We start from the raw sequence: 26,965 nt of genomic DNA, 5'->3' as shown, positions 1-26,965 counted from the left end.
AAATCCTAAAGTCTTTGCTTTACTGCTTATGCTGTCTGTAGCTATCATCCTAAACCAAGCTTGTTCTAAGGATACGTATCAGCAAGTAATTCCAACAGTGTTTTAAATTACCATGGTACCTAGACAAATCCTTCATGGGAATGAGGGGACTTACAGGTTCATTGTTCTTCTAAACAGTTGAGGATACTAATCTCACATACAGTTGAAGGCCAAATGGTAGGTGCCTCTGCCTGTGCAGACCTCCAAATGCTTCAGAGCTAATATTAGGTGTATATTGAAAATGTTACCTAAAGTCTTAATAAACACAGTTGTGTCCTCAAAACTAGCTAATGACATAAAAAAGAGCATGTTGAGCTAGAGAACCTGAGGAGTGTTTCATGAAAATATTATAGATGTTTCAACGGCAGCACTAACAGCTAAAGCTGCAGGAGCATGGGCTGCATAAACAGTTGAAACAATGACAATGTGTGATGCTTGGTGCTCAAGCAGAATGAGCACAGCTCCTGTGTGCCCTGCTTGACAACATGGCTATAAAGAAGAGGGTAGCTGGACTTGAATGAACTTTTGCTTCTGCCTGGCTTGTTCTGACTTGTGCACTGAGTTCTAAATTGGGTATTGCAAGAAAAAGGACCTGTGCAGGGAACATGTGAAGTGTTGGCTGTACACGTAATCTGAGGAAGGCTTTTAATGCTTGCATTGTCAAGTTTCAGCTGATCTGATAGAAGATGCCGTTGCATGTTCGGCCATGTGTGGTCAGGAGGCAGAGGCGCATTGAAGTGCTCTGTGCTGCCACCAGTTGTCAGTAGACACCTCATTGCTCTCCTGCAGACTGCCTACCTTACAGATTCAGCTTAAACTTGCTATAACTGGAGAAGCAATTCTCTTCATATCATGCCATATTGCAGTTTTAACTAAAAGACAGCAGCTGCGTTTTGGAAATAACTTCGTATAGGGCTGGCTGAGACAAAACCATTGCTATTTTGAGTTAAGTTGGCTATTTTGCTGAAGTAAAATACTAGGTACTTAAGCATCTGAGTGAAGTCTGGTGGCCTGTAGTAGACAGTGCCTAGGAAAAAACCTAACAGATGCTTTAGACTTCAAAGACTGTGAAATAAGGGCTGTACCTTGTGTTATCTTCCTTGTGTGTGTGTTCATTGAGACCGCAGGAAGGACAGACCTGTTTCATGATGCCTTGCAGCAGATGTGTATAACTACCACATCTTGGCTATGCTGTAGGATGAAAATACCTTTTTCAACTCTACAACTGACTGTATAATGTCTTAGCTTGCTGCCTTTGTACGTGAGGCATTCAGTGCTCTGATGCTGAATTGCTTGTCCACAGAATACAGCTGCAGATCCCATGTCTGGAGGCAGTGGTGCAACAGCAGTAAACAGCTCAGAATTGGAGGGACGACTTCAGCAAGAAATAAGAGAATTGAAGGTTGGTGGTGGGTGAACACCAACCCAAGTCACTTAATACCCAGCCTTCAGTTCGGAGGACTTATACGACAGGAAAAGCTTTGGGTGGAAGTGGCTTGTTTCCTCAGTGTCTTCAGTGTTCCAGGCTATGTAGGGGAAGCTGGATGTGTCTCTCCTGCATTTTTCAGTTGGGAAATGTAGGCCCTGTCTGCCTTTCAGGAGTTGGTATGTACGGTCTAGGAAGTAAGCTTTACTCTGACATGGACAATCCAGTCTGGGAGGAAGGTAGCCACTGTTAGAACTTGAATGTACCTTACTCCTGGTTGGTAGTAAGGGGAGTTTGGGTAAGAAAGCAAGGCCACAGGGCACTTGGTGGGGTTGGAGCTGTTACAGGTAGTCCGTGGAATGTGTTTGTAGGAAACAAGGCTTCAGCTGTTCCTATGCTTATGGTGTAACTTCGTGCGGGATTTTTTCTGTTGCCAGAGTGAAGTCAAAGCCCTTTCTGAAGAAAAAGAATCACTAAAACAGCACCTGGATTCATCCAGTAGTACAGTTGCCATCTTGCAGGATGAGAAAAGTAAACTTCAACAAGAAGTTGCAGAATCCAAGAAAGAACAGGATGATCTTCTGGTGCTTCTGGCTGACCAGGATCAGAAGCTATCTGCACTCAAGATAAAATTGAAGGATCTTGGTGTACCGGTAAGCAAAACAATGGGTCAAGTTAGTTCTCAGGGCCAGTGCAGGTCTGAGCAGTCTGACTATGGCAATACTTGATTCAGTAAGTCTGAGGTGACTTCCTATAAGTAGAGGGCTGTTGAATCTACCAAGCTGCTTTTTGAACCTAAAGTGGCAGCCACCAATAAAAGATGACTGCTGCCTCTTGAAAGAAGTATTCAGCCTAGGTATGCTGAGCGGTACCTGCCAAACTGCTGCGAGGAAAAGCACTTATGGATGTGTCTGGAATGGTAAGATGACCACGTGCCTGGCCTTGCTGCAGCTTATCCTGGCTGCCTACTAGATAGAAGGTGATGGTGGTGTTATAATACTAAGGGATTGTTCCACAGATAAAACAAGGTAACAACTCAGAAGCTTTAGTCTGCTGCTTTCAGCAGTGTGGCAGGTGTCAGGGCAGTTTCTGGGAGCCTTGTCTTTGGGCAGTTGTTTCAAGAATCCCTGTGGCTCGCAGCTGGATATGTGACTGTAAGGTGGACATAACTAGCTCTTGTGCTGCACTTAATGTGCTTGAACACCAGGCTAGTGCCTGAGTTTCCTACTGGGAGGCAAGCATTCTGTCACTGATGCAATCCTTGAAGGATTATATTTTGGTAGTTAATAGTCATCTGGTTTAGCTTCAGCTGCAGGAGAAGGATTTTAAACAGTCTGTGATGGCTGGAGGCATTATTTGTATTGAAAAGTATTTGTAGCAAGTGCTGATACTGTCAGTGTAGTTGAGTCTAATGTTTAAATGACTTAAATAGGGAGAAGGTACCCTAGAAGACAGGAGCAACTTCACTTGTGGTATTGCAAAGCACTGGACAGACGTGTGTTCCTCCTCCAGCCTATTCGGTGAAGAATATGTGGGTTTTAGTTCACCCAACTGCATGGGAAACTGAAGTGCCTGTGAAGTTGCTTCCTTGAATGTACAGAGCAGAACTGATGGTGCTGAACAGAGGCTCTTGTTCCCAGTGGTCGGCCATCCTTAGCAGAGAAGTAGAAACCCTGTGGCCTTAGAAGATGACAGTTGCCTTTAAGTGCTAATTGATACAACATGATGTTTTTACATCAGCTTTACGCTTGTTTTTACTCCCTCAGCATTTGTCTTGCTTTCACAAGGTTGGATCAGAGTAAGGGATGTTAGTGCTCACAGCATATCTTCCTTAATTGCAGGTTGAAGATGAAGATGATATTGAATCTGGAGATCAAGCGGATGAAGATGAGGATGGGGATGAAGAGGAGCAAGACTAGAATCCTTTTGTGTGTTATCATGACAACTAGATTGTGTCATTATTGGGGGGGAAAAAGTATTATTGGTATACCAAGCAAAATATTTGCTTACAAAAAGCAGACTGGAGAATGGCGACCGTGGGACTAGTTGTACGTTACTGAAGTGTTTGAAACCCCTGCATACTAAGTAAAGCAAACAAAAATCACTGTTCAAGTTCTACATGAGTATCCCAAATTGTACTTGTTTAGAAATTTGCTTTAGACATCGTTTAAAGCATGGGGATGACAACATTGCCTCAGTTAGTTGTCATTGACAGAGTTCTGTGCATTTGTCTCTGGTTTGTAACTTTCTGGAGCTCTTAACATAATGAAATACAAAAAGTATCCGTCAAGGGAGTCACTGCCCCTGCCTTCAGCATGGAGCTTCAGTGTAATTTGTGGCTTCCTTCAAAGAGCAGTGGCAAGGTGGATGGGTTGGGATGGCTGTGGTGTGTGGTGCCCACTCCGCTGGCCTTGTGGGCTCATTTTCTAGGGACAAATGGACCTGCACAGGGTCGAGTGCCTTGACACCTGATGTGGCTGCATTCAGAACCTCCCAGGGGAGCTGCAATGCTATGCTAGTAATGTGGAAGAGGTTTCACGGAAACCTGTGCACGAAAGGTAGTGTTTTTAAGAAGAATCTCTGGAAAAAAAACAAAGACCAATACACTCTTTCAGAAGATCTAATGTGCTACTGAGTCAGCATAACAAGTTAAAATTCTGTTGACTACTTCAGTAAGGAAATGAGAAGTACTATGATTTGTATAACTTATTGGCTCTTGACAAGTGAATAAAAGATAAAATTTTAAAAGAAAAAACTGAAAACAGTAAATGCATCAATTCCATTTTTTTGTTATAAAAACAGGTATGTCCTTATTCCAGTCATGTAATTCTCTTTTCCTCTTTCAATAAAATACACTAGTACACACAAGTCAAACTGTCTAAAACCAGTGTAGGGTGCAGAGGAAGGTAAGTGTACCACATAGCTGGGCTCTCATCACATAGGTCAACAGGTGTGCTGCTTCAGGTTTTGCATTTATCAACAACATACGCTTCACGAGTTGCTTCACTTATGCAGAGTTTCTTCTAGAAATATAATCATAGCTTAACTGGTAATTGGAAGATGAGCAGGGCCAAAAGACTAATTCAAGCTCACCTCATACACACAGTGGTGTTTAAATGTGAAATGGTTGGAAATTGAAATGGATGGTGTTCTGCTAGTGCATTCTGTCCTTGGCCAGGTGTTTTTTTGGATTTGGGCAGGAAAGAGCAAGGACAAGAGGCGATGCTACACGGGTTTTAAAGTTAGCCCAAGCTTCCTGGGTTGGGACTTACTACAAGTCATGATAGCGTCCTTACTCACAGGTGTTACAGTCACAAGATGGGATTAATACAAATAGCTGAAGAATTTTAGTATGCAGCTCCCACTGTGTGAAGGGATACAAGCTCCTATTTCTTGTCCCTTAAATTTTATTTGACTAGGGTGTTACACTCCCATTGCATTGTGCCTGAAAGTGTGGTGCCTATAGTCTGTTAAAGAAGAGGAATTTAAATGTGGACTTGATGCTACAGGTTTTATTTAATGCTGTAGATCATATTTGTTGTCAGGTCCTCTAACACTCAGGTTAGGTTGGGTTTGCCTAAATTCAATTTGGTCATCACAATGTCTTCAGCAAGCTTTAAACTAAACTACTACTGTGTAGTGGAAACCAGGCATGCTGTCTTGTGTATTTAAGCATTAGATAGCTCTAGTCTCATTTCCAGCTGTATTTGCTTGCTACTGTGTGCTGACTCTCCTAACCAGGTAAAAGGCTTATTAACTGTTTCGGCTGGACTTTATTCCAGTGTGGCTGAACCATACAATAAAAGCACATTTTTTATGAACCCTGGTAGAGGGGACAGCTGCAGTAGCCAGGTGTCCTGTGAGTGTTAGCAGTGCCATTTGCTGCTGTCAGCAGTACTGCTCCCCCAGGGCGTTGGTGACAGTTTGTCCTATCCTACTTAGACAAGACAGGCCTACTTACTAATCTGCTTGAACCCTTTCCCTTATCATTGTCAGCTGTCCTGTGAAGCAGTGCTTTTCTTTGGGAGTGTTGGATCCTTCATTAGAGAGTGAGGTGGCAATGGAGAAGGACAGGTGTCAGGAAGGCTCCTGGCTTTGTCATCTATGGAGAGCCTGGCAACCTGATGTGGCCTGTAGAGCTGGACCAGCAGTGCAATCTGCTCTTCCCTCCCCATGTCCCACTAGGTGATCTGTGACTTTACAGGCTCTTTGTCTATTCTATGCACCTTGTAGATTGCCCCATATGTCTCTACTGTCTTCTGGGTGCCTTTCTGCGAGGTCTCTAAAAATGCTGTAGGCAGAAATAAACAGATATTTGAGGATTTTGTTCTTCAGTACATGATCACGCTGTAGGAGACAAGCGTGCATCTCTAGAGTAGAGGGAAGGGGAAAAAAAATGAACCTTTTCCTTCCACTGATGAGATGGAATCAGCTGAAAAATAAGGATGAACAGACTCAGTGTGTGAAAGCACAAGGCTTGTCTGGCCTAAACTTGATCAGGAGCTGTCAGTCTGGCAACCTTACCTGGACATCAGTGCCACTCACGAAAGACAGTGTGCTGCAACATTCTTTTGTTACCACTCTCTGCAGTGCTATGCTTGGGAAGGTCTTCCTTCTGGATGCAACTTCAGATTGTTTGAAAAACAGGCAAAAAGTGAAGGAAGATATAACTAGGTGGGGTAGGAAGTGCAGGAGACAGACAAACTAGTTACAAACAGGTTTTAAAGAAGCCCAATTTGAAAACCTGTTTCGTTGATTATTTTATTGCACCATCCTAGTGGTCTGTCTTTCTGTTGGTAGTAGATGTGTCTGGATTATAACCGTATTACTGTCAAATGGGTGGCCTTTGCCCTGAAGGTATTCACTCGACTCTGCATTCTTGGCTGTGTCATGAAAATTAGATTTATTCTTAATTCTTTAGAATCTTATCTCATTGTGACTGGGACATCATGAATGCAGGGTGTTTTTCCTCACTCTGCGCAGCATTTGGATCCTTTCCATATAGTCTCCTTCTCAAAGCAAGCAACTGATGACAGTGAGGAGGTAAATACATGACGGATTTCCAGCTTGCTTGTTGCACATACTGACATTGATACAGCTACACAGGCCAAGAGGTGCTGAGCTGCAGAGAGTGCCAACAGTGAAGAGCAGAAGCAAGTCATCTGATTACTGTATGCTAACAGTAGAACACCATAACCTGCTTGGAGTCCAGAGCTGGCGCTTAAGCCCCATGTCCAGACCAGGAAGTGTTGGTCCCTTCAAACATAGCCTTCATGCAAGGGTTTTCAGGAAGGGTCCCATGCTGCCTGGTATGAACATGGGAAGTCTCTGTAATTTCATTAAGACGGCTGCTACACCACTTCCTGGATCAGTTGCTTGCAAAGTACGGACTTCAGGAAAACAAAGGTGGCCTTACCTGTGTTATGCAGCCTCTGCCTGCTGCTGGTCTTCTGCAAGGTCAAAAATTGCCAAACCTTCTTAGTTTGTGTGAGGTTCTTCCTAGAAAATAAAATTGAAACTAAGAGTTCAGCAGTACATACAGGCTAAGGGGATTTTTTTTTTTTTTTGTAAATGCTTTAGTGGAAAGAATGCCTCCCTGTTTTTTAATTGTAGGAATAAGGGAAAGTTTGAGTGAGGAAAGAGTAGAGACTGATTGAGGGGGGAAATTGGTTGCTGAGCAATCGAATCCCCAGCTTGTGTGGTGCTCAGGTAAGGCGGGTGTGGGTGTCCCTGAAACACATCTGCTCGCTAAAGCCCTTCAGCCAGCTGTCGGTGTTCGGTGGTGTGAGCAGGACTTAATGCTGGTAAACCTGGCACCTCTTGGGATGGGTTGGGTGCCCCCGTACCACCTGCAGCATCGTTCTCCCTTCCATCAAGAGGATTTTTAACCACTCTGCACCCCCCGGGCCACTTCGCTCACTGAACCAACCCATCCCATGAGCAAGGTTTGCTATTGTTCCACAAAGTAATTCCTCCCTCAGCCCCCAAGAGACACTGGAGGAGAACCAGAACCTTTTCTCTTTTTCCTCCTGAGTGCCCAAGTGTTTACCAAACAGCATCTCTGCTTTAAATACATAGCTGACTGGGTTACCCTGGCCTCGTGCATTCATGAGCAAAAGGACAGCCGTCCCTGTTGGCCAAGTTGTGTGCTTTTCTTCAGTAGCACAACTCCCTTGTGAAAAAGAGAAGTGAAACACATTTTTGATTTGCTCACTATCCCTCTCAATTGCTATTTAAGGTGGGACTCTGTCATGCTACTTATTTCTCTCTGTCACACCATTTGGCACGTTTCTAAATCATACCTCCTACCTGCATGACACTGTTTTGTGCGTCGCATGCGGTCTGTATGAAACAGCCTCATCAGTGACCCTTTTGCAGAAATGGGGGTTGGGAACTGACATCTACAGCTCGAGTCCCCACCATGCGAGGTGGTGTAGCTCACCTGGCACGCCGATCCAACTAAATTGATTTTTGATAAAACCACAGGCCCTCTCTGTGGAGGCAAGTGGTGAATGTATGTCACTAGGCAGGTAGTTGTGGTACTGACAAACTGTCCTCTGCTAATTTTATAGCCCTGTCATGAAGGCTGTAGGCTTTTCTGTATATGTCTGCCTCCTTTGCACCATGAAGCAGGTGGAAAATGAGACATTTATTTGAAATGAGATTTTTGAAACAAGAAATGGGTCTGGATAAGCCTGTGATGACTTCCTACCACTTATATAACCTTACAGGACTGTTCTTGATGAAGGACAAGTGTGCTGCAATGGACTCGGATCCTGAGGCTTATGTGAAGGTCAGGCCAAGGCTGGAAATACCACTGGTGCATAGTGTTGTGCCTTGAAGCTGAAAATTTCACTGCTGGGCAAAAAGGGGAGTCAGTGGTCATTAACGGTTGCTCGCAGGCAGCACGTGTTTCACTAGAAGCAGTATAATAAATCACAGGGCAGACAGCCTGCTTGATTGGAGGGAGATACTAGCGCCAGTCAAGAAGAGCCGTTGCTCATGCAGGTTGGTGCATTTACACATGGGAAGGTCCTTGAGAAAGCACGTGCTCTGGGGTTAGTGTTACAGAGGGGCCTCAGACCAACCCCTGTGAGAGCAAGCGACAGATGAGCTCAGCACCAAGAAAAATGAATTCACCCTGCTCGTCAGTGAGAGCTGAGGAGCAGGGCAGCTGAGACCCCCCAGCCATGTCAGCAGACACAGCCGTTGCAGCCAGATCAGTATCTCCTTACTGACCCAGGGTGTTGAGGCTACGTGACAGTCTGGGTGAGAGAGGTGCTTCCCAGCTCACAGGGCTGACACCAAGCACACAGGTCACAAAATCAGGCCCACGCTACAGGAATGAACCATTTCTGACTCTTCTGTTGCAGCGCCTCCATTTAGGCGAGGGAAGAACAGCCTGACTTTTCTGCAAGTCCCTGGCTGTGTTTGGAGGCATCGCCAATAAAACCAGTGGAAGATGTGCCCGGCTCTGCAGTCTCTTCCCTCATCTAAGACAGTCAGTGTGGGAGGATTACACCCCACATCCAGAGAGCGAGAGGGCTCTCGTCTAAGTTTCACCACCGATGAGGGGTTCCCAGAGCTTCCCTGATGGCTGCTGAGCTGTCTGGTGCAGCCAGGGCTCTTGGCAGGGCAGGGGTTTCTAAACACCCTGTCTTACACCAAGGAGCCACATGGTGAGCTCGAGGATGGCAAGTTCTGCCTCCGCAACAGGAAAACAGCTTGCTCTTCAGCTTCCTGGCTCTCCGTTTGGGCCATACCGGGGCCAAAGGCACAGCTGGTGCTTACGCGCTTCACAATCATGCTGGCCCCAGCCAACCTGCGGAAGCGTGCGAGTCTAAGGAGGTTTGCCGGTACTTGCATGACTCTAAATTTGCTTCTTGAACGCCCTATTGCCTGATCCTCCCCTGCAGACAGATTTGTTGCCTGTAACATAACGTTTTTCCAGGGATGTTACCTGAAAGACCTTTCTTACTCATTCTGTATCTGACTTACCCCAAGTTTTAGCCTGTCCTATCTATTCAAACCTCCTCTTTCAGAACAAAGCGCAGAGTGGAACACAGGGTCTCTGCATAGCTGCTCTTTGCAGCTTCAGCGATGAAATAGGTGCAAAATGGTAGGCTGTCTGCTGCCTCAGTGGAGGAAAGGCCAGGCTGGTGCACGCTCACATCTCTAACTCTACAGGCTCCCTCTGTGGTGTGTACTTACACCAGTAAATCCATCACAGATTTGGAAATGTCACTGGGTAAAAAGCTTAGCTCCTGGATACACACACGGTCCAAAGGCAAAGGAGAAATGGGGACTCCCCACTAATGAGGGAACATGTATTGGTTTAAGCTGTTGGCTCCAGTCTCTCTGCACTTCATTTGGTGACAGATTCTCGCTGCTGAACACTCACAGTGAGATTCAGTCTAAACTGAGACCAAAGTACAGCCAAATGTTGTCGTCACGTCATCTCCCACGACACAAGCAAGTTGGGTAATGACAGCACAAAGTCACAAGCTGTGTCTCCACTTGCCCTCCCGGTGGACCCCAGACTCTCATCTGCATGCTTTCAGCTCCCAAAATGATGACGCAAGGGACAGCGGGTTTGCTGCAGGCTGCATCCTTCTCCCGGTGGCCCGGGAGGGCATGCGTGTGGCTGGGAGGGAGAAAGCTGCCGAGGTAATTAGCTAGACCTTGTTTATCCTTAGGCATGTCTCTGTAGCCATCTGGGCCTACCACAACGATCCTGGGGAACGCTTTGCTACCAGACGCCCTGACGCTTGCCGAGCTCCAGCGTGGCCACCAGAGGTCATGGTGTTCACACGCACGGCATGGAAACCCAGCCAGAGCAGCACTGAGCTACAGGCTGGGAACCCAAGCGTTGCAGCTACAGAGGTTACGTGAGTGGAAGGACTGCCAAGCTAACTAGACTGTTGCTTTTGGTTTTAAACAGAGCTGTAAGGCAAACAGGTATGTTATAACTTACTCTCCTGCTACCTAAGTCTCATAATTCTCAAGCTGAAATAGTTTTAGCAGCCAGCACAGTTTGCAGGCTTAAGTTTATCTGAAACAAGAACTCCTAATGGAACTTGGGTTTGGACTTCAGCTGCAGAGCAGCCAGCTGGGCCGTCCTGTGCCCGCACACACAGTGCCGTAGGCTGGGCTTCCCGCAGCAAGGGCCGAGCTCCGTGGGAAGAGCTGTGCTGGTTGCCGGGATGCACTCGGTGAGCCTGCACCCCCCCAGAACAGAATGGCCACCACGGGCTCCATGCTCCAGTGCATCCTCTTTGTGTGCCCACAGTACTTCCCCGTTAGTGTGCTCCCGCCCAGTAACCTCTGAAAGCCTGGGGCTTCTGTTCTGTACTTGTTAAGCAGAAAACAAGGCTCTTCTGCTGAATTCCCTAGTAAAGGTAGATGTGCCTGGCAGCTGCAAGGTGGTCGGTCCCCTTGTCCCTATGCCTTAGGTGGAACAGAAAAAAAGCTGTTTATGCTCCAGGCATCAGGCTGAAGCCAGTGCTGTGTCGAGTCGGGTTCAAAGCTTCCGAACTCCTGTTCAGCATTGTGGTGACACCCGTGGAAACCTGAAGGCCCATCTTTCCACTCTTTGATGGAGAAGCAACGGAGTCTAAGGAGAGTGCTGGACCAAGTTAGAAGACCCGTTTTGCCAATGCTCCACTGTGCGACCTCCACAGATGAGTGGCTTGATTCGCCTCAACCTCCACACAACCTTCTCTCCTGGGCCTTTGCAAACTTCAGTGATGTATGTGGCTCTGTATGTGGACATGGAGGCAACATCAGTGGCTGTGGGGCTCCGGGGAAATGCAGGCGAGAAGGCAGGAGCAGCTAGCTACCAGTCTAAGGACAAGCTCAGGCATTGTGCTGCGCTCCCATCCTCTCCTCTTCCCTCTTGCTGGCTCCTTTTTGTTAAATTGCTGTTCCCGAGTTCACTGCAAGGTGACTGGAGGGCTGCTTGTTTACTTATGTCTCAGTAAATCAAAGAGTTAGTAAAAAATCACCCAGGTGGAATGAAAAGCTTTATCTGACCGGAAATATCGGCATGCTTGAGATCACCAGGGCGTGAGTGGCAGGCGAAAGTGATTGAGACATCTCGTAAAGGTTTCTAAGCTGTTTTAAAGCACAAAATGGGAAAAAAAAAAAATCTGGAAATAAAACGAATCCTAACTGCTCCACGTTTTTCAACGCAAAATTTGTCAAAGTCTCTCTCTGCTCACGCAAACACCAGGAACTGGAATGGACTGCCTGAAAGATCTAAATGCAGAAAGTCATTTATTTGTTGGGAGGGTTGTTTTTAGGTTTCTTTTGGGGGGAGCTGTTTTCCTAAACTTCAGTTGGTGGGAAAATGTTTTCCCAGGTGGCTAGAGAAGAAAGCATGTGTGAAGATGCCTGGTGAATGAGCAAAGGCCTTCTCTGGCCTGTCATGACCACGAGTGAGTGCAGAAATATGGGAGGCTGCCCAGGGTTTGGTTTACTGGAGCTGTCTGTGGTGGAAAGCAATCGGTTTTGGCCCTGCTCTGGGCAAGCAAAGACAGCAGGTATGGCACCCCAGGGCGACAGCAGCAAGATGCTCTTCATGCAGGTTAGTTCGCCCCTGCTCTCAGAGGGTGCACAGCGAACGTGCATAAGGGCTGGTGCTGCAGCTGGTGCAGCAGAGGCGAGGACAGAGCAGGCTCTAACAGAGTACTTGTAAGGGTAACTGCTCTTTTCTCAGTTAGAACTGGCCGAGGTTGTGCCAGCCCGCCCAGATGTACAGGCACGTGCCAAAGGTAGAGCAGAAACATGCCAGGCTCACTCATCACTCCAGGAAATCCGCTTGGATAAGAACACACTTTCTCTATTATTTTTTTTTAAATCTCTCAGACACCAACACTCAACTTTTTGTCATAAGCCGTCTGGAGCTGATTTTATCTTGCACGCTATGCACTTCAATGGGAAGGAAGGGGGTGATGGTTGGGCAACTGATACAAGGCTTCCACTCTGAGCAACCTCAGCTGCAGGTAGCCGATTACTCACTCCTCTTCCTGGCACGGCCCAGTCTGCCTGCTTTTCGAAGTATTTCTAAACACATGTGTACCTGCAGGCCACAGGACTGGCTGCCGTGCCAGAAAAATGGGGCTCAGACTGGGGTCTGAGGGGCTTGAATTGCTGGGAGTTTTGCCACCTTCTCAGCAGGCTGAGCAGGTCTGCCTTGCTCCTGCAACCTCTATGGACCTAGAGCAACTGCTGCTTCTGTCCCCCATTTTCTGCTCTCTTGTACGAGAAGCTACAAGAACCGTCTAGAGGGTAGAAGCTTTCAGCAGGGGGATTATGCCTCCATTCCCCATGATATTTTCAACACATTATTCTTAATCCAAGACCAGATCTAGAGGCATCTCTGGGATTTCCAGCCTGTGTGGCTGCCTATTTCCCACATGTGAGTGCACGTCTAAAGAAGTGTCACAACTTGCACTGAAGTTTATTTTGTGATTTGCAAGTCCACAGAAGCATGTGGACTTACAGCAGCTATGTCAGACACCTGACAATTTCAAAAAGATGCCCTTTATCCAAAGCTATGCTCTAGATGTGCAATCTTAGGCTGGTTGCATCATCCGTACAAATCACTGACTTGGCCGTCTGAAGAGGTGTTCTCCTCCTGTGCACACAGAGAGTGTGCGAGTGTCTGAGCCAGGCCCAGTGCTGCGGGTGAAGTGTTCTGATACGATTACTGTGGGACCTGAGACAATTTCCTGGTGAAGTTTCATTTACGCTTCCGTCATGTCTGCCCTTTGCTCTGGAAACCTCCTGCTTTGACCTCAGCAGACAGCAGAAAAGACCAAGTGAGAAATTCCTCCCCCATTTCTGCTTTTACCCTTGAAATGCAGCTTTTACAATGGGGCTGGCTATACAGTATTTTTCTTCAGCCTTCAACTCCTGTTTGAATGTTCCTGGTGGCGCTCCCAGCTCCTCATCAGAGGTTTGTGTCCACTTCTGATTGAGCAGATAACATGACTGTTATTCTTCCTTCCCTGTTGCTTCATGGTATGCAACAGGACATTAGTCAAAACAGTTGCTTCCAGGGACCTACTGTTTCAGAATGACCTATCTACAAATATCTATTACTTGCAGATTTGCTGCTGTATTTCCCTGGAGAAGCTCCTAAAAGAAGTGTCAGGACAACAGGACTGATGATGTAGCACATCCTTACATCTCTGAGAAGATGACAGGACTGACAGAAGCTATAAGTCAGCATGAGACTGGGAACCGCACAAAGGATCCCTGCTTTCTGCCAAAGCCACTCCTTGCACCTAGTCTCTCTGCCAGCAGTGGAAAGCTGTACCGCTTCCCTTGGAGGATGCTGGCAAAGATGTGCTTCTAAGTGCCTGTTGCGCCCAGCATTCAGCAATGAGCGTGAGCTGACTGAAGCTCTGGGGGCCTTCCTCAACTGTCTGCCCACATATGGTGCCCGTAACCCATACCTGCCAGAGGCCGTCATGCTGCCTGGAAGGAAGGAGGAAGCTCGGAGGGAAGGGTGCTCTTGCAGTGTCAAGCCCACGCTCAGTTTCTCCCTTCATCTCTGTCTGTGGTTTTCCAGGCAGATTTCTAGGCCCCAAAGAAACACCCGAGTCCTAGACTCCTCAGGAAAGAACCAGAGGGGGAACTGGGAAGAGCCCCACTTTAAAAGGCCTCTCTCTTGAGAGGTCTCAAACCATGCATGTGCTACACGTAAGCTTTCCACAGCAGCCCCTTAGGTCTAGTTCCCTCGGACACAGGTAAGCGCAGAGCAAAACAGTTTCAACCCCTCATGTTTCCGTTCTTTGTCCAAAGAACAAGAGATAGCGAGAGAGAGAGAGCTGCTGGTGTGATGGGAAAGCCACCTTAGTGGGGAGAGAAATAGGGACCACCTTGCAATTCTGGGGAGAGAAATAGGGACCACCTTGCAATTCTGGCCTAAAGACAATGTCATTCACATGGGCTGTGCACAGCCCTCTGCTGCCCAGCTCCTCCAATACCTCAGCCAGAAAAGAGGTGAACAGGAGAGGTCCTGCTCAGTGTTTTCTGGATCAAACCAGAAGGCAAATTAGGGAGCAAGGAGCTGGCCCCATGCAAGCTGGGTTCCCATAACACCTTGGAGAACAGTCAGCATGTCAGAGCAAGGGGCAGCAGCCAGTGCCTGGCAGAAGACCAAGCGGGCAAGGACAAGTTCTGTCTACTGAGTAAATGGTGAGCAATCTCCTGTGAGATCTTGGCAGCGGGAGGTATCCTGTAAAAGCACAGCTTCCGCTGTGGTGTTTGTTCCGTGTGGAGCTGGGTTTTGTCCCATCGCCATCAGCAGAGGGGAGCTGCTTGGTTTGTGTGAACAAAGGCACTGGGTAACCCTGGGCTGCTTGGACAGATCCCAGCCCTCCCACTGCCTTTTCATGAGCTGAGCACATACAGCCACCCAGACATCCTTCACACGCCACACACACCCCAGCACCGAGAGCTGCTCTTTGACTCAACTGTGCTCCCACTGCCCCAGCCCTAAAGGGTGGAGGATTTCTTTAGAAACTTCCACCCACTGCAGAATAGATACTTACAGGTAATATGGCTTCATATTGACATCTCGCACAGCCCACACTGACAAAAGAATAGACAGCAAGAGTACAAGAAGCACTTCTGCCTTCCTATATCATGGCTTTTGTATTCCTCAAAGCACTAAGACTCCCGGGAGTTGCAGACCTGACAGCTCAGGGGACCACTAAGGCATACAGGGCAACTGCACCTCTGGTGTGCTTCCGGTCTATGGGGATTTCTGGCTTCATGCCAAGTAGTTTTGTTGTACCTGGGCTGTGCTCTGCTCCGGGGAGGGCTGTTAACACTGACAGGCCAGAACTTGAGAGTCATACCTGGTATCAGCGAGGAAGCTTGAACGAGCGTATATTTTCGCAAACCTGACTTCACAGTTTTCCAAAAACCAACAAAACCAATTACATATATACTATATTATAATACATATATATGTGTGTGTGTGTATAGATATATATACACACATACTTGCTTATCCTGCTAAAAAGACCCACGTTAGTCAAAGTGAGACTGCTCTGGATTTAGCTGCATATTTATGATACAGGACTGAAATGCACGCTGGAGATGGATTTATGGCATGTGATGGAAACGCTGCACCTCAGAGATGGATTTTGCATGACCATGGATACATACATCCGTGAGTGTACCTTTAAACCACCCAGGACTCTAGAATTGATTGCCATGGCTGCAGGTCAGATGAAATTCCTCCAAGTGCCTCACAGACCTGTCCAGGCTAAGATCTTAGCTAGCGTCAGCAGGGTGGGGGGCACCTCCCTGTTATTTCAGAAACTCTGTACTGATAGGGGGCTGCTCTTCAGTATCTATCTGGAAAGAGAAATACTGCAGTGCTGGGGTTAACTGCACCCAGGACATCCCCAGGGGATCAGTATGTCTGGGCCACAGCTAAACCCACAGCTTCTGTTGAAGAGTTCCATGGACCTGAGAAGTCTGTGGCTTAATATTTGTCAAAACCGTAAAGAACTTTATTGTGGCATGAAACTTGAAAAGACACTATGGCAAGAAAATATTTAAATACTACCACTGGATGCAATAATATTATTTTAATCTGGGGGATTGTTTATACACTCAAAGAAATACCTTTTCAGGAAACAATGACTACAGCTTGGATTTGGCAAATACATTTGGCTGAGCCAAGGACTAGGAGGGGGTGACATTTTTCGTTTTGATTTCACTTTGTTTCCATATAATCTCTTTTTAAGGAAACCATTTGGATTGTTTTCTTTTTAAATATGTTTGTGGTGAAAATAGCTAGGATTAGATGCTGAAAAAAGAAAATGTTTTGGTCAAAACCAAAACAAGTTGTTATGAGTCTTCCTTTCACTCTGTTGAAAATGTGCTTTCAGGCTGATGAAAAAGACAGTATTTTCTTGGATTTTTTTTTTTTTTTTGGTTCCACCATAACAAGAATACCTAGCAGTTTAAATAGAGCTACTCACAGCAGACATATTTTAACTATATCTATTCACAGCCTGTGAGGTTGTGAAGCAGACACTGGAAAACAAAAGGAGCACTTCCAAGCTGCTGCAGCTCCACCAGACTATGAGGTGCAAATGCTGCTCGACCGAAAGTGGACTGAGACGAAGCGCTCAGATCGCATCCGCAAGCCAGCGAGTTTCTGTGCCGTGCTTGCTCCAAAGAGAAGGCAGCTGTAGCTGATCTTGCTGATCTTGTATGACTTTGAGTTGGGTAAAAACAGGGTTAAGCTGGCTCCCTATTAGCTCAGAATACACGCTGAGTACGTGAAGTCATAAATCCTAGCAGCGCACAGGGGTTTAGGAAAAGGGAAGATTTTGGTTCCTTCACTGTGCTCAGGAAAAGCTTTCCCAGTGTGCTACGATCCGGCCTCATTTGAAGCAGCTTCATGTGTAGACTGGGAAGGTTTAATGACTTTTACTTTCTATCTGGGAGGATGGAGGGTGCTTTTTAGACTCCGCAGAAAGAATGCAAGGCTTTGCATAGGCCGTTGGCAAATGAACAAAGATAACCTGGAAGCTATGCTCCTGCATTGCTCCTTTTCTTTCAGTCTATTTGGTTTCCGTTTCTATACTATCCAGGTAATTTTCGGTGAAACAAAACCGCGCAAACCCTCTGGCTCACAGCAGAGGAAGGCGGCACAGACTCAGGTGCCGGGACGAATTCTGCCAGCTACAGAAGTCAGGACTTATTCCCCCAGTCGTAAAATTAAAAATTAGTTAAACATCCAGCAGGTGTTAAAGGAAGGCACGAACCACCCGGCAAACCACAAGCCTTGGAAGAGGTACAAACTAAACGCAGACAGGAAATCCCCCACCCAGCCGGGACCTGGAAGTTGTCAACATCTGAAGGAGAAGTAACTGAGGATGGTTTACTTTAGGTCGATTATTTGCAAATGACTGAATGTGAGTGACGTTCATTCCCTTAGTTCTACAGTAATGTTATCAAATGAGTGAAGAATCAGTCCTTGCTATCTACCTTGACCAGCTTCCTCTAACTGGTAGGTTCTCTCCTCCCTCAAGACCTGACCCTGATCTCCTTGAGCCAATGGCACTTCATCATGATGCAGGTGTCAAAGGACCACTTTTGCAGCCAGTATATCTCTTTCCAGCTGGCTCACAGTCTCAGGGCATTCAGGGCTGGCTAAGGGATGAGGAAAGGGAATTATGTCCATGAGCTGCAAGGAAGGCTACATTTCTTGGTAGAACTAGGCTGCGACGTTTCAAGGATTGCTGCTTGCATAAAATGGGTTTGCTCCCATCTTTATTATTCCTTCACAGAGATCCAAAAGCTGACAAAGACTACAGGGCAACAGACAGAGGTGTGTATTTTACGGATAAGGCAAAACAGTCATAAACATGGCCAATGCTCACAAGGAGGAAGCTGGCTGGAACACCAGTCCCATTCTTTTCTCTCTGGCATCCCATTTCACCTGGCCTGAATCTTCGCTAGAGTAACACATCTTTTCTGAAATCCACCCACTCTCACTAGCAGTCGATTTTTCATTTACCTGTTCACACACCTCCCCTGCCCTGGCATGCCCTTGTTAGTTCAGACTGGCTCCAGCTAACTATCTGTATTTATCTTGCAGAAACAATCAATCACTTATGTTTTCTGGTTTATGGACCTTCTCCCATCTGGCACCTGGCTCCATTACAGTTCGTTGTATTACGTGACCCCCCCGTCCTCCTGGAGACTCTCCTACGGCTTTCTGCTCCATGCACCAGCACCAGCAGCCACAGGTTAGGCCCTGCAACGGAACAGGGAAGGACTGTGTCTCTACAATGGCCAGTTACTTCTTTTGTGTTCTGGGTATGCTTTTGTTGGGAAATGGGACCTCATTTTAACTGTCTGCTGAGAAAGATGGACCGGGCTGGGTGAATTTCTGAGTTCTCTGGCTAGTGCTACATGGCTGGCTAGTGTGACATAAAACTGATCAGAGAGGCACCAAGCGTACACATTTTCACACGTCACACTTTCGGCACAGAAACCACTTGCTAAGAATAAAGGGAAGAACAACTCAAGGCCTCTGGAGACAGAGCCTGCGGTGGTGACGAGCTATGTTCCTACAAGAGGTATGAGCTTGGTCTTGTTATCTAATTCTGAGTGTACCAAGGGAGCATATTTACACTGCAAAGTGTTCCTCCTATATCACTGGGTCTGTGCAACGCAATTAGTAAGTATTTTTAAAGCTTTCCAAATAAACGTCAAAGCAGGAGTGCTTCCGTTCGGTAGGGAAGGGCTGGCTAGCAGTGGGAGATCTGAATGCCACCTGCTAATCACTTGCTTCCTGCCGTCAAGGCTCTCCCCATGGGTGGGCTTCTCCTGCCTTTGTGTCCTAGTAGAATAGCCTCATGAGCCACGAGAAAGCTCTAGGAAAAAACCTCCAATATTGAAAGAAGAGGCTGGAGCAGCAGGTCTCAAAGCAGAGGCTGGAAGAGTTACACAATTCCCAAGAGCGGTGCCATGAGTAAACACAGTTTCACGGAGTGGGCTGCTGTTTATCAGCTCTCTCTCGCTTAGCATTACTTGTTTCTGAAGCAGGACTACTCACATCCAATGAGGCCAGCGCATCACATGCACATCTGGCCGGATACGGGCTAAATAGGCAGAGCAGAAACAAGTGGGGAAGGGAAACAAGTGGGGTGGGTTGCTCGACCACCCCACTGCCTTCCTGGCCTCTGGGAGAGGCGTGTACTGCCAGCCCCACGCCGCTGTCTGGACACTAGCTCAGTAGCTCAGTACCGCCTCGCTGCTCAGATGCTGACATTGGAGGGAGATGCCACCCTTCACTCATCCCTTTCTACACACAAGATGGAAAACATGGCCTGCGGTTTCCCGTGTGACAGCTATTTTCTGCGAATGCTGGCAGGGTGAGCCAGGAGAACCTTCAGTGTGAACCTTGGGCCAAGCCTTCTTTTGCGTCACATGCCTTTATTTTCCCAAGCTATTTCAAATCCAGTGAATTAAAAATTGAGTATCAAACATAAAGGAATTTTATACCTTTAGGTGAGATGCCTTGTGTCAGTTATAAGATCCCATTTGCCATCTTTCTGGGACCACGGTTATTTAAAGTGCTCCCTTCTTCTCCCAGTGAAATTCACTCCTGGCTCAGAACACCACGATGTTTCTCCACTACCCCCTGTCAACACCCCCAGAAACCTGCGTCCCTGATGGGCTTTGGGAAATGATCAAGGCACAGAGCAGAGGCAGAAACCTTGGCTCTTTGTCAGCCTGAGAAAGCCATTGTGCTTCTCAAGGCAGACCAGCGATTAGATGAAATGACAGGTAGTCATTACGTGAGGATGCTCGTGGGCTACCTGGCCTGCCTTACCCATACCCACAGTATTTCCCAAAGTCAGGTGTCAAATTGCAGGCCACATCTCAGTTTAAGCTTAGACCCGGTATAATTACAGAAACATGTATCTTTTGGAAGCGTAATTGACCCTTTGGAACTGACACACCATGAAGGTGACATTAAGAAAAGCAACAACGCATTGCAAATATTTGGGCAATTTCCTCTTGGCACATAATTGCCTGTTTTGTGACCTAAAACACAGTATTCCTTACAGTCCTTCACAAGGGTACAGGTTACTTAAACTATTTATAGATGCTTTGATCCTTTCTGCAATCGAGGCGGTGATACGTGGATCAACCAAATGTGACATAATCCTTGATGCTGCCATCTCGAGCTATGCCTCACGTGACCTACCAGCTCCTCGTAGTTTCTGTGGGTACGCCTTATCAGCTCCATCTATTGCAGACTTCGAAGAGGTCCCTCCCTAGCACAGAGGATGCTTGAGAAATGGAGGATGCCAGGCATGCTATGTTGTGTCATCGGCCCTTGATGAGCAGGTGAGGGAAGTCCGTCTCAGCAGTACTTTTCCACTTGCTTTCCTACCAGGGAGCTGGTAACCAGGCTGTTACAACATATATGAGCTCTAGTGAGGCCGATCTTTGCGAAGCCACAGGTCAGATTTGGCCTGGAATACTTCAACAGCTAGGTGATGCTAATGCAAAGTGAGTTATTTTCAGTTATGAGAGATCTCAGATGTTCCTTCCTTCCAGAAAGAACCTGCAGCTGAATTGGAACGGACCTAGGTAATACATATTCAATGATTTGTGTTAATAGGCACTGGAGATGTCTGAAAAATGTGAGGGTTTTAAGTCTGTGGAGCCTCTCTTCATTCAGCAGTGACTTTGCAGCATTCACCATGGTCAGACAGTATCAAAATTCCAGACCTGGCAATTTCCCACAGAACGAGAATCCTAAAGAGCATAAACTCTCTGTTTTGACAGGGGTGAAAAAATGTGTCTGTCAAAAGGTTGGAATGATATAGTGCATTTAAGATCTGAGACAGTGTTAGATATAACTGTGAAAAACAAAGTGTAACACAAACAAATCCATGAAAATTGCAGCCTTGGGAGGTAGAATGAGGGATGGGGAGCAGTCCCTATGAAAAGGAAACCTGAAGAGAAGAAAGAGGAGGAATACCCCGCACAAGAGAGTGGCTGGGAAGCGCAGAAGCTGGATGATGAGCAGATGCATCTGTCCTGGTCACCACTGGTGCATATATTCACCTTGACGTGAAAGATGAGCATGCTCCCGTACTGAGTCGTGATCCCAGACTGCAGCCTACATCTCAACTTTCTGCCCCAAGAAAGCAGTTTGCCTTGAGGAAGTGTTTGTGCGTCTCAAGGGGCAAAGACCGAAATAGAAAATGCCTAGAGCTGGCTGCCCGGGAGCACGGGCTTGACTCCTGTGCGTGGCAACAGAACTGGTGAGAGACAAGGGAGTGGCGGGACTAGAGAACTGCTCTCCTGGGAGGGCTGTCTCGGGAGGGAGCAGGTTGGGCCTGTAAGAGATCCTTCTTGTCTTGTTACAACGGGAGCAGGAGAACAGGCAGAAGGGGATTCAGGGTGCCCTAAGGAAGCTGAAGATCTACAGAAGGACGCGGGAGAGGAGCAGGAAGCAATGAAGGGCCAGCGCTATGTCGAGTCCTTCCCTCAGGACCTCACTCCTGACATTTTCTACAGGAACAGGTTTGATTTCTAGTGGGCAGAGCTGCCTTGGGTGGTGTGGGAGCGAAGTGCGACCCAGATTTCTCGCAGCTGGAACAGTGAATGGTGTTGCTCAGTTGATATCCCTGTGGATTTGCTTGGGATGACTGCGAACAACCACCCTTAGTTCCCTTGGCCTCCTCACTGGCCTGGCGGGACTGCAACTCCAGAACTATTTAGGGAGCCCTTACCCTCAAGCCATGGGTGGAAGGGGAGGAACTCGCATCCAGCTCTAGATCACGGGTACACCAGGCTTTGCTGCCCAGGTTCAAGGATGTCAAAGATGTATTGAGGCCTCGGACAAGCTGCAGGCTTTCTGGACCGTGATTTATTGAAACAAGCTAGTCAGATTTTGATCCAAGGCAAAGGAAAACCAGAAAAGGCTCTTCTTCTTAGAGATTATATCACCACTGCAACAGCAGGATTAACCTGGAACTTTCAGCATGGATCATCTGCTTGTGAAATTCTGGCCTTTCAAAGTTTGTATTCCCATTTGAGCCTCTTCTGTAGTTTTGTTATTAAAACCTTACAGTTACATATACAGAGGAATTCCCCCTTCTCCTCTCTAAGAAATTATGTGACATATAAGCAGAAGAGCCTCCAGACAGAGCATCTGAAACAAACTTCACCAAGTGGCCTGTTTCTCCAAAATTACACTTCCCATAAATATTTTCCTGTCTCATTTCCTGTGTGCTACTTGTAACGTTATTTGTTTAAGTCAAATCACAATGTGGGAACAGCTAACATACATAATCTGCCTGTAACTGCCCTAGGAGCAAGTGAAACGGCATGGACGAGATGGGCAAGTAAGTGGAAACGGAAACTACTGATACGGCAAAGTGCAAACTGATAAAACCAATAAAAAGCCCTCTCCTTTCCTGATTGGCAGCGGACTACATTGGTACGCCTGCCTTTAATATGGGTGACGGAGACATGCTTTAGGAAGGTGTTTTTTTAAAAGACCAGAGGGCACAGCGTTTGGGCTAACGTGGCAGAGTCTAGGGCACATCTGCTCATGACTCAGAGCCCCTGACGTCATTCCTGCTGTTTGCAAAAAAAGAGAGAAAGAGCAGTGAGTTCGGAGAGGACCAAGGCAATTTCTAACTTTAAATGGGTGGGATGTCGCACACCAAACAAACTCTAGGAAGGCAGCGGCGTCCGGTCTCCCTGACCACCTCCTCATTAAAACTCCTCCTCCCTCCCCACAGAAAATAACGGGAGTCAAATCCCCTCTTCCATCCTGGCTACAAGTGGCTGCCATGCTCTGCAGTCTCTCTGCGAGGCTTCATCATGCTTAGTAGAAGGTGAAAGACCTTCGCACCGAGATGGGGAGGTGTCCAGCCCGAGACGGAGAAGAATATTTTGCTGGAAGTATTTTAACATTCAGGTGGTTACTAAAGGAAGGCCCTATGTGTGAGTGGTGTGTCCGCAGGCTTTTGTCTCTTCCCTGCTGCGCCCGGACACATTTGCATGTCGTTCTGGTCCCGCCTGTGGAATGAGCAACACTATCCTTATTTCAGGCAGCCTTTAGGGACACATGGGCCTGTGTCTCAATACCAACCCTGCAGACCCTCCACAGGTGTGAGCCTGCCCCTCAGCACACCGTGCTGCTGTGCTTGTGCAGATGACTTCTCCTAACGCTGGCTGTTTCCAAGGGCTGTGTTGGTACTCATTTTGCACCAGCCATATTTCAAGACAAAACCTGACCATGCTGGCTTCTCTATGAAGATGCTCTGGAGTCCAAAATTGTTTTTAATTAAGACTAAACTCCAGCCCCTGGAGTAACGGTTGCATGGCAGCTCAAGGGAGACAGCATTTCTAAAGTACCTCCTTTCTCTCTTGTCCCCAAAAGGTTAGAGGCTTCTTCTGTTGTCATCCTTATTCCCAATGAGTTCCCTTCTCACTTTTTCACGAAGCAGCAATTTCCTCCCCGCATTGGCATATCCTCTGCAGCCTGCAGGCAGCATCAAAGAAAACGACAGCAAGTTGTGGCCTGTCCCGTAGGAATGGCGTCCGCAGGCAGAGGGAGCAGCGGGAGGCATGGAGGACTGACCTCGCTAGCGGAGGGAGGCTGCAAGGTAGGGAGCTGCAGAAGATAAAATGCACCTGTTTTATTGAAGGCGTGTTTACACTGAGGATCAGATCCTGTCTTACTCTGCTAAAACCGTAAAGCGGAGTGGCTTTTCTGGAGCAGCTCCTGAATGGGCTTGTCCTAACAGCACCAGGGGAACATCAAAAGGTGCAGCGATCATCCGCAGATAAGCACCCGAACTGTCTGATCCTGAGCTACCCCCAGGCATGGCTCAGTAGTTTGTCTGCCCATGATGAGCTCTCTCTACAGCTCTCCCTTATACCAGAGCCTCTTTCCACAGCAATTGCTTCACATACATGGTAAAGGGCTAACCCACTGCCAGTCAAGAAGGTTTGGTACCCAAAGGATAGTTACTTGTCGGATAACTCTCAGCATGAAGCCCTTTGAACAGAGAAAGGAATGGTAACGCAGACTTGGGTCAGTGCTAGAGCAAGCAAGTCCCTGCTGCAGTGACCCAGCCACAGTTGGAAGTGTGCTTGCATCACCATCTTTCAGTAATTATAGCAACAGACGACTCAAGATCAAAGTCTGTTTGTGAATGATGTGGCAAAGTAAATCTATGTAAATCTGAGCTTTTTTATCTCTGGATCTGTCTTTAATGATGACTTCTGTCCGGCTTTAACCTGCCCTGGGAAAACATCTCAGCTCCCACTGCTGGAGCGCTGGTCTGGACAGACCCCCACGAGCTGCCTGGCTCCCTCCACGCTCACCTCCTTGCTCCGTGCACAGTACAGCTGCTGCTGGACTGCGTGTCAGCCGTGGGGACAGCAGCCCTTGCCTTTGGGACCGGATCCCCAGAGTTTTTCTCAGTGCAGAAGGGCATGTTTGCTGTCACAGTGAGTCAACAGAGCCAGGTGCCTGGGTCCTTTGTGCTGACATGCCGCGGTGCTGCTGGTGGTTGCTGCTTCCAGGGTCTGCCCCTCCCATTATCAGCACCCCAGCTGGCAGCTGCTCCTCCACTGGCCGTAGCCCAGGTGCTCCAGAGACAGTTTCTGATCCAACTTCTCCCGGCCTTCCCAGCCATAAGGCTGGACTCCAAAGAGGGTTTGACAGGAAGGCTCCTTGATTCAGGGTGACACAGGTGACAGCCGGTGGCTGATCAGCACGTGGAGAGGGTACCATTAGCCCAGCCCTCTGAATATATCCCATGATCGCCCTTCATCTAGGTTGAAACTGTTTCATCTTCTTTCTGTCACGTATCCTCCTATCAGCTTCTATCATGTGTTTATCCTTTATTTTCTAGTTAGCTAATTACTTTGCTAAGCTCCGATCATTACCCACACCAGGTGTTCTCTTTGTACCGTCCACCTGTAAGTGCTCCGTCGGTACGTCTCCTCTCTGCACAACCTATTCTGGACAGCACCACACACGCCTGGGGAGATCTTTCCAAGCCCTTGAATCTATGGCAGCTCTCCTGTTCATCAGTCTAGTTCCCAGCAGTTTCACAGCCTTGCTTTCAGTTTCCTTTCACTTGCACTATTGCAACAGAACGATGCTTTTCTTTTTATGACACAGCTTTTGCCTACAGCCCTCTGCACACGAGGAGCAGAATTCTTGGTGTTAGCTTAAAACGCAACACAGGATAAAATCCTGCCAGAGGAGTAACTTGCTGGCTGAGAGTGCTAATGAGAGGCTTAGCTGTCCTTGCCCGTGTCCCCTCAGAGGCAGACCACCTGGGGCTGGGTCCCAAATGCCACTTGTCTGATCTACCCTGCAGGGAACAGGAGTAAATGCCTTCTAGGCCCACGGTGAGAAGAGACCGTGATGATCAATTGTTCAATTTGCTTTGTTGCTTGTGTCATGGATATTCACTCGCCTCACCTCATGCTGCAGCATGTAGTGGATGGCTGGTTCTCCAACAGAGGTTAGAGGAAATGAGGCAGGGAGAGGTTTTCTAAGTGTGAGAAACAAAGAGGGAGAAGTCACTCCACACACTGGTCTCACGTGTGGTTGCATGCTGGCTCCAGACATCTTTCCTGCACAGTTCCCGGCTAAAGGTATTTGAGTCACAAGGAGCAGAGTGCGGAGAGAAGGCCAGGGTGGCTAGGGGTTAGGTGGAGAGAACGAATCCTGAGTTAGAAAGCATCCCCAGATGTCCCTGAGACAGTTTTGATCTCTCTTGGTGATCTCTGTTGCTTTCATTTGCTGTTTTAATTCCAAAGGCATCTCCAAAGCCAGTACCTTCTGCACAGTTACCACATGGCAACGATGACCATGTTGGGTAAAGTTTAGACTTGCCACCTGGGACTAGGGACCGATGCCATCTATACACGGGATTTCCCAAATCACATCAATCGTCTAGATTTTTCATTGCTTAAGCTGAGATGCCGTGTTGCTCCTACATCCTTATTTCTCAACAGAGAGGCTTAATTACCAGGTCGCAAAGCTCCCAAGGGTCTTATGAAAATTGAACTGGAAGAGCGAAGTATCATGACATACTGGACTCCTTAAACCGTGATAGGTTGCTGTCCGGTGATTTGCTGTAATCCAGGGGAAGTCCGCCCCCAAAACCAGCTGTCCAACGTGCATGTGTTCTGGTTGCTACCATCAAAGTCTACAAGACGAACAGGCAATCCATTATCACTTAGGGTAGCGCTTTGAATGTTATCATTTGAGCTTCTTAAAAGCTTAATCTTCCTGTCCCTGGGATCACATCTTCCTGATGAGGAACAATTAAGAGTATCCTGTGGTGAAACACTGCATTATTATTAATGAAACTTGCGCTGCCCTGGAGTTTTAATTGACTCAAGTGTTCAGGCACATGCCTGACTTAAAACATGTGGGCACTCTCATTCCTGCCACAGAAGATACCAATGCTTTTCACGCAATGCCAAGAAATGTTAACTGTTAAAAACATGTTTGATCATTTATTAAGCCCAGTGCCTCACATGTCATACTCAAAATCCCTCATCAGAAATTGCTCAGCACTTAAATGTGCCCTTAAAACTAAGCTGGGCTTTAACCACACCTTTCTTTTCTTTTACGTCTTGCAGGAAGAAATGTCTGGATTTTGTCAGTGCAATAGCTATCCACAGATTTTTGTTTGCCTCTGAGCCACATTCAGTTGGCGTCTGTAATATCTGGAACCATTTTTGTCAAGATTTTCAAGACAGGAGCTGAGCTTTGACATTCGCACGCTGAACTTAAATATCAGAACTCTTTGACAGTGGCCCTTGATGGTAACATGCATTTGTCAAGCTGTATATAAGCTTACAGCTGAGATGAAATGCTCAAACAGCTTATGGGGTAGGGACAAAGGGGGTACCCTGGGCCACAGCTCCTATTCGGCTCAGGTTATAAAG

General features: G+C 47.3%; 1 protein-coding gene and 1 long non-coding RNA gene across 7 annotated transcripts in view; one reads left to right on the top strand and one right to left on the bottom strand.

Annotated features, from left to right (window-relative positions):
• USO1 (USO1 vesicle transport factor) overlaps positions 1-4,333 on the top strand; it is a 36,217-nt gene extending 31,884 nt beyond the window's left edge. For all 6 annotated transcript variants that reach the window (XM_064450753.1, XM_064450752.1, XM_064450757.1 and 3 more), the window contains 3 exons: positions 1,343-1,441; positions 1,903-2,118; positions 3,307-4,333. In XM_064450753.1, the coding sequence (XP_064306823.1) occupies positions 1,343-1,441; positions 1,903-2,118; positions 3,307-3,384 (393 nt within the window). In that variant the 3' untranslated portion in view covers positions 3,385-4,333. The remainder of the gene's footprint in view (positions 1-1,342; positions 1,442-1,902; positions 2,119-3,306) is intronic.
• Positions 4,334-5,733: 1,400 nt separating this feature from the next.
• The window catches only part of LOC135313211 (uncharacterized), a 47,597-nt gene continuing 26,365 nt past the window's right edge, over positions 5,734-26,965 (bottom strand). Inside the window, exons 5-7 of the long non-coding RNA XR_010372847.1 lie at positions 6,882-6,960; positions 5,990-6,090; positions 5,734-5,897 (exon numbers count right to left, since the gene is read on the bottom strand). This is a non-coding gene — a long non-coding RNA (uncharacterized LOC135313211). The remainder of the gene's footprint in view (positions 5,898-5,989; positions 6,091-6,881; positions 6,961-26,965) is intronic.

Source organism: Phalacrocorax carbo, chromosome 4 (genome assembly GCF_963921805.1).
Source record: "Phalacrocorax carbo chromosome 4, bPhaCar2.1, whole genome shotgun sequence".
NCBI lineage: Eukaryota > Metazoa > Chordata > Aves > Suliformes > Phalacrocoracidae > Phalacrocorax > Phalacrocorax carbo.
Note: the sequence above shows the minus strand (reverse complement) of the source record. Positions and strands in the feature narration are given on the sequence as shown.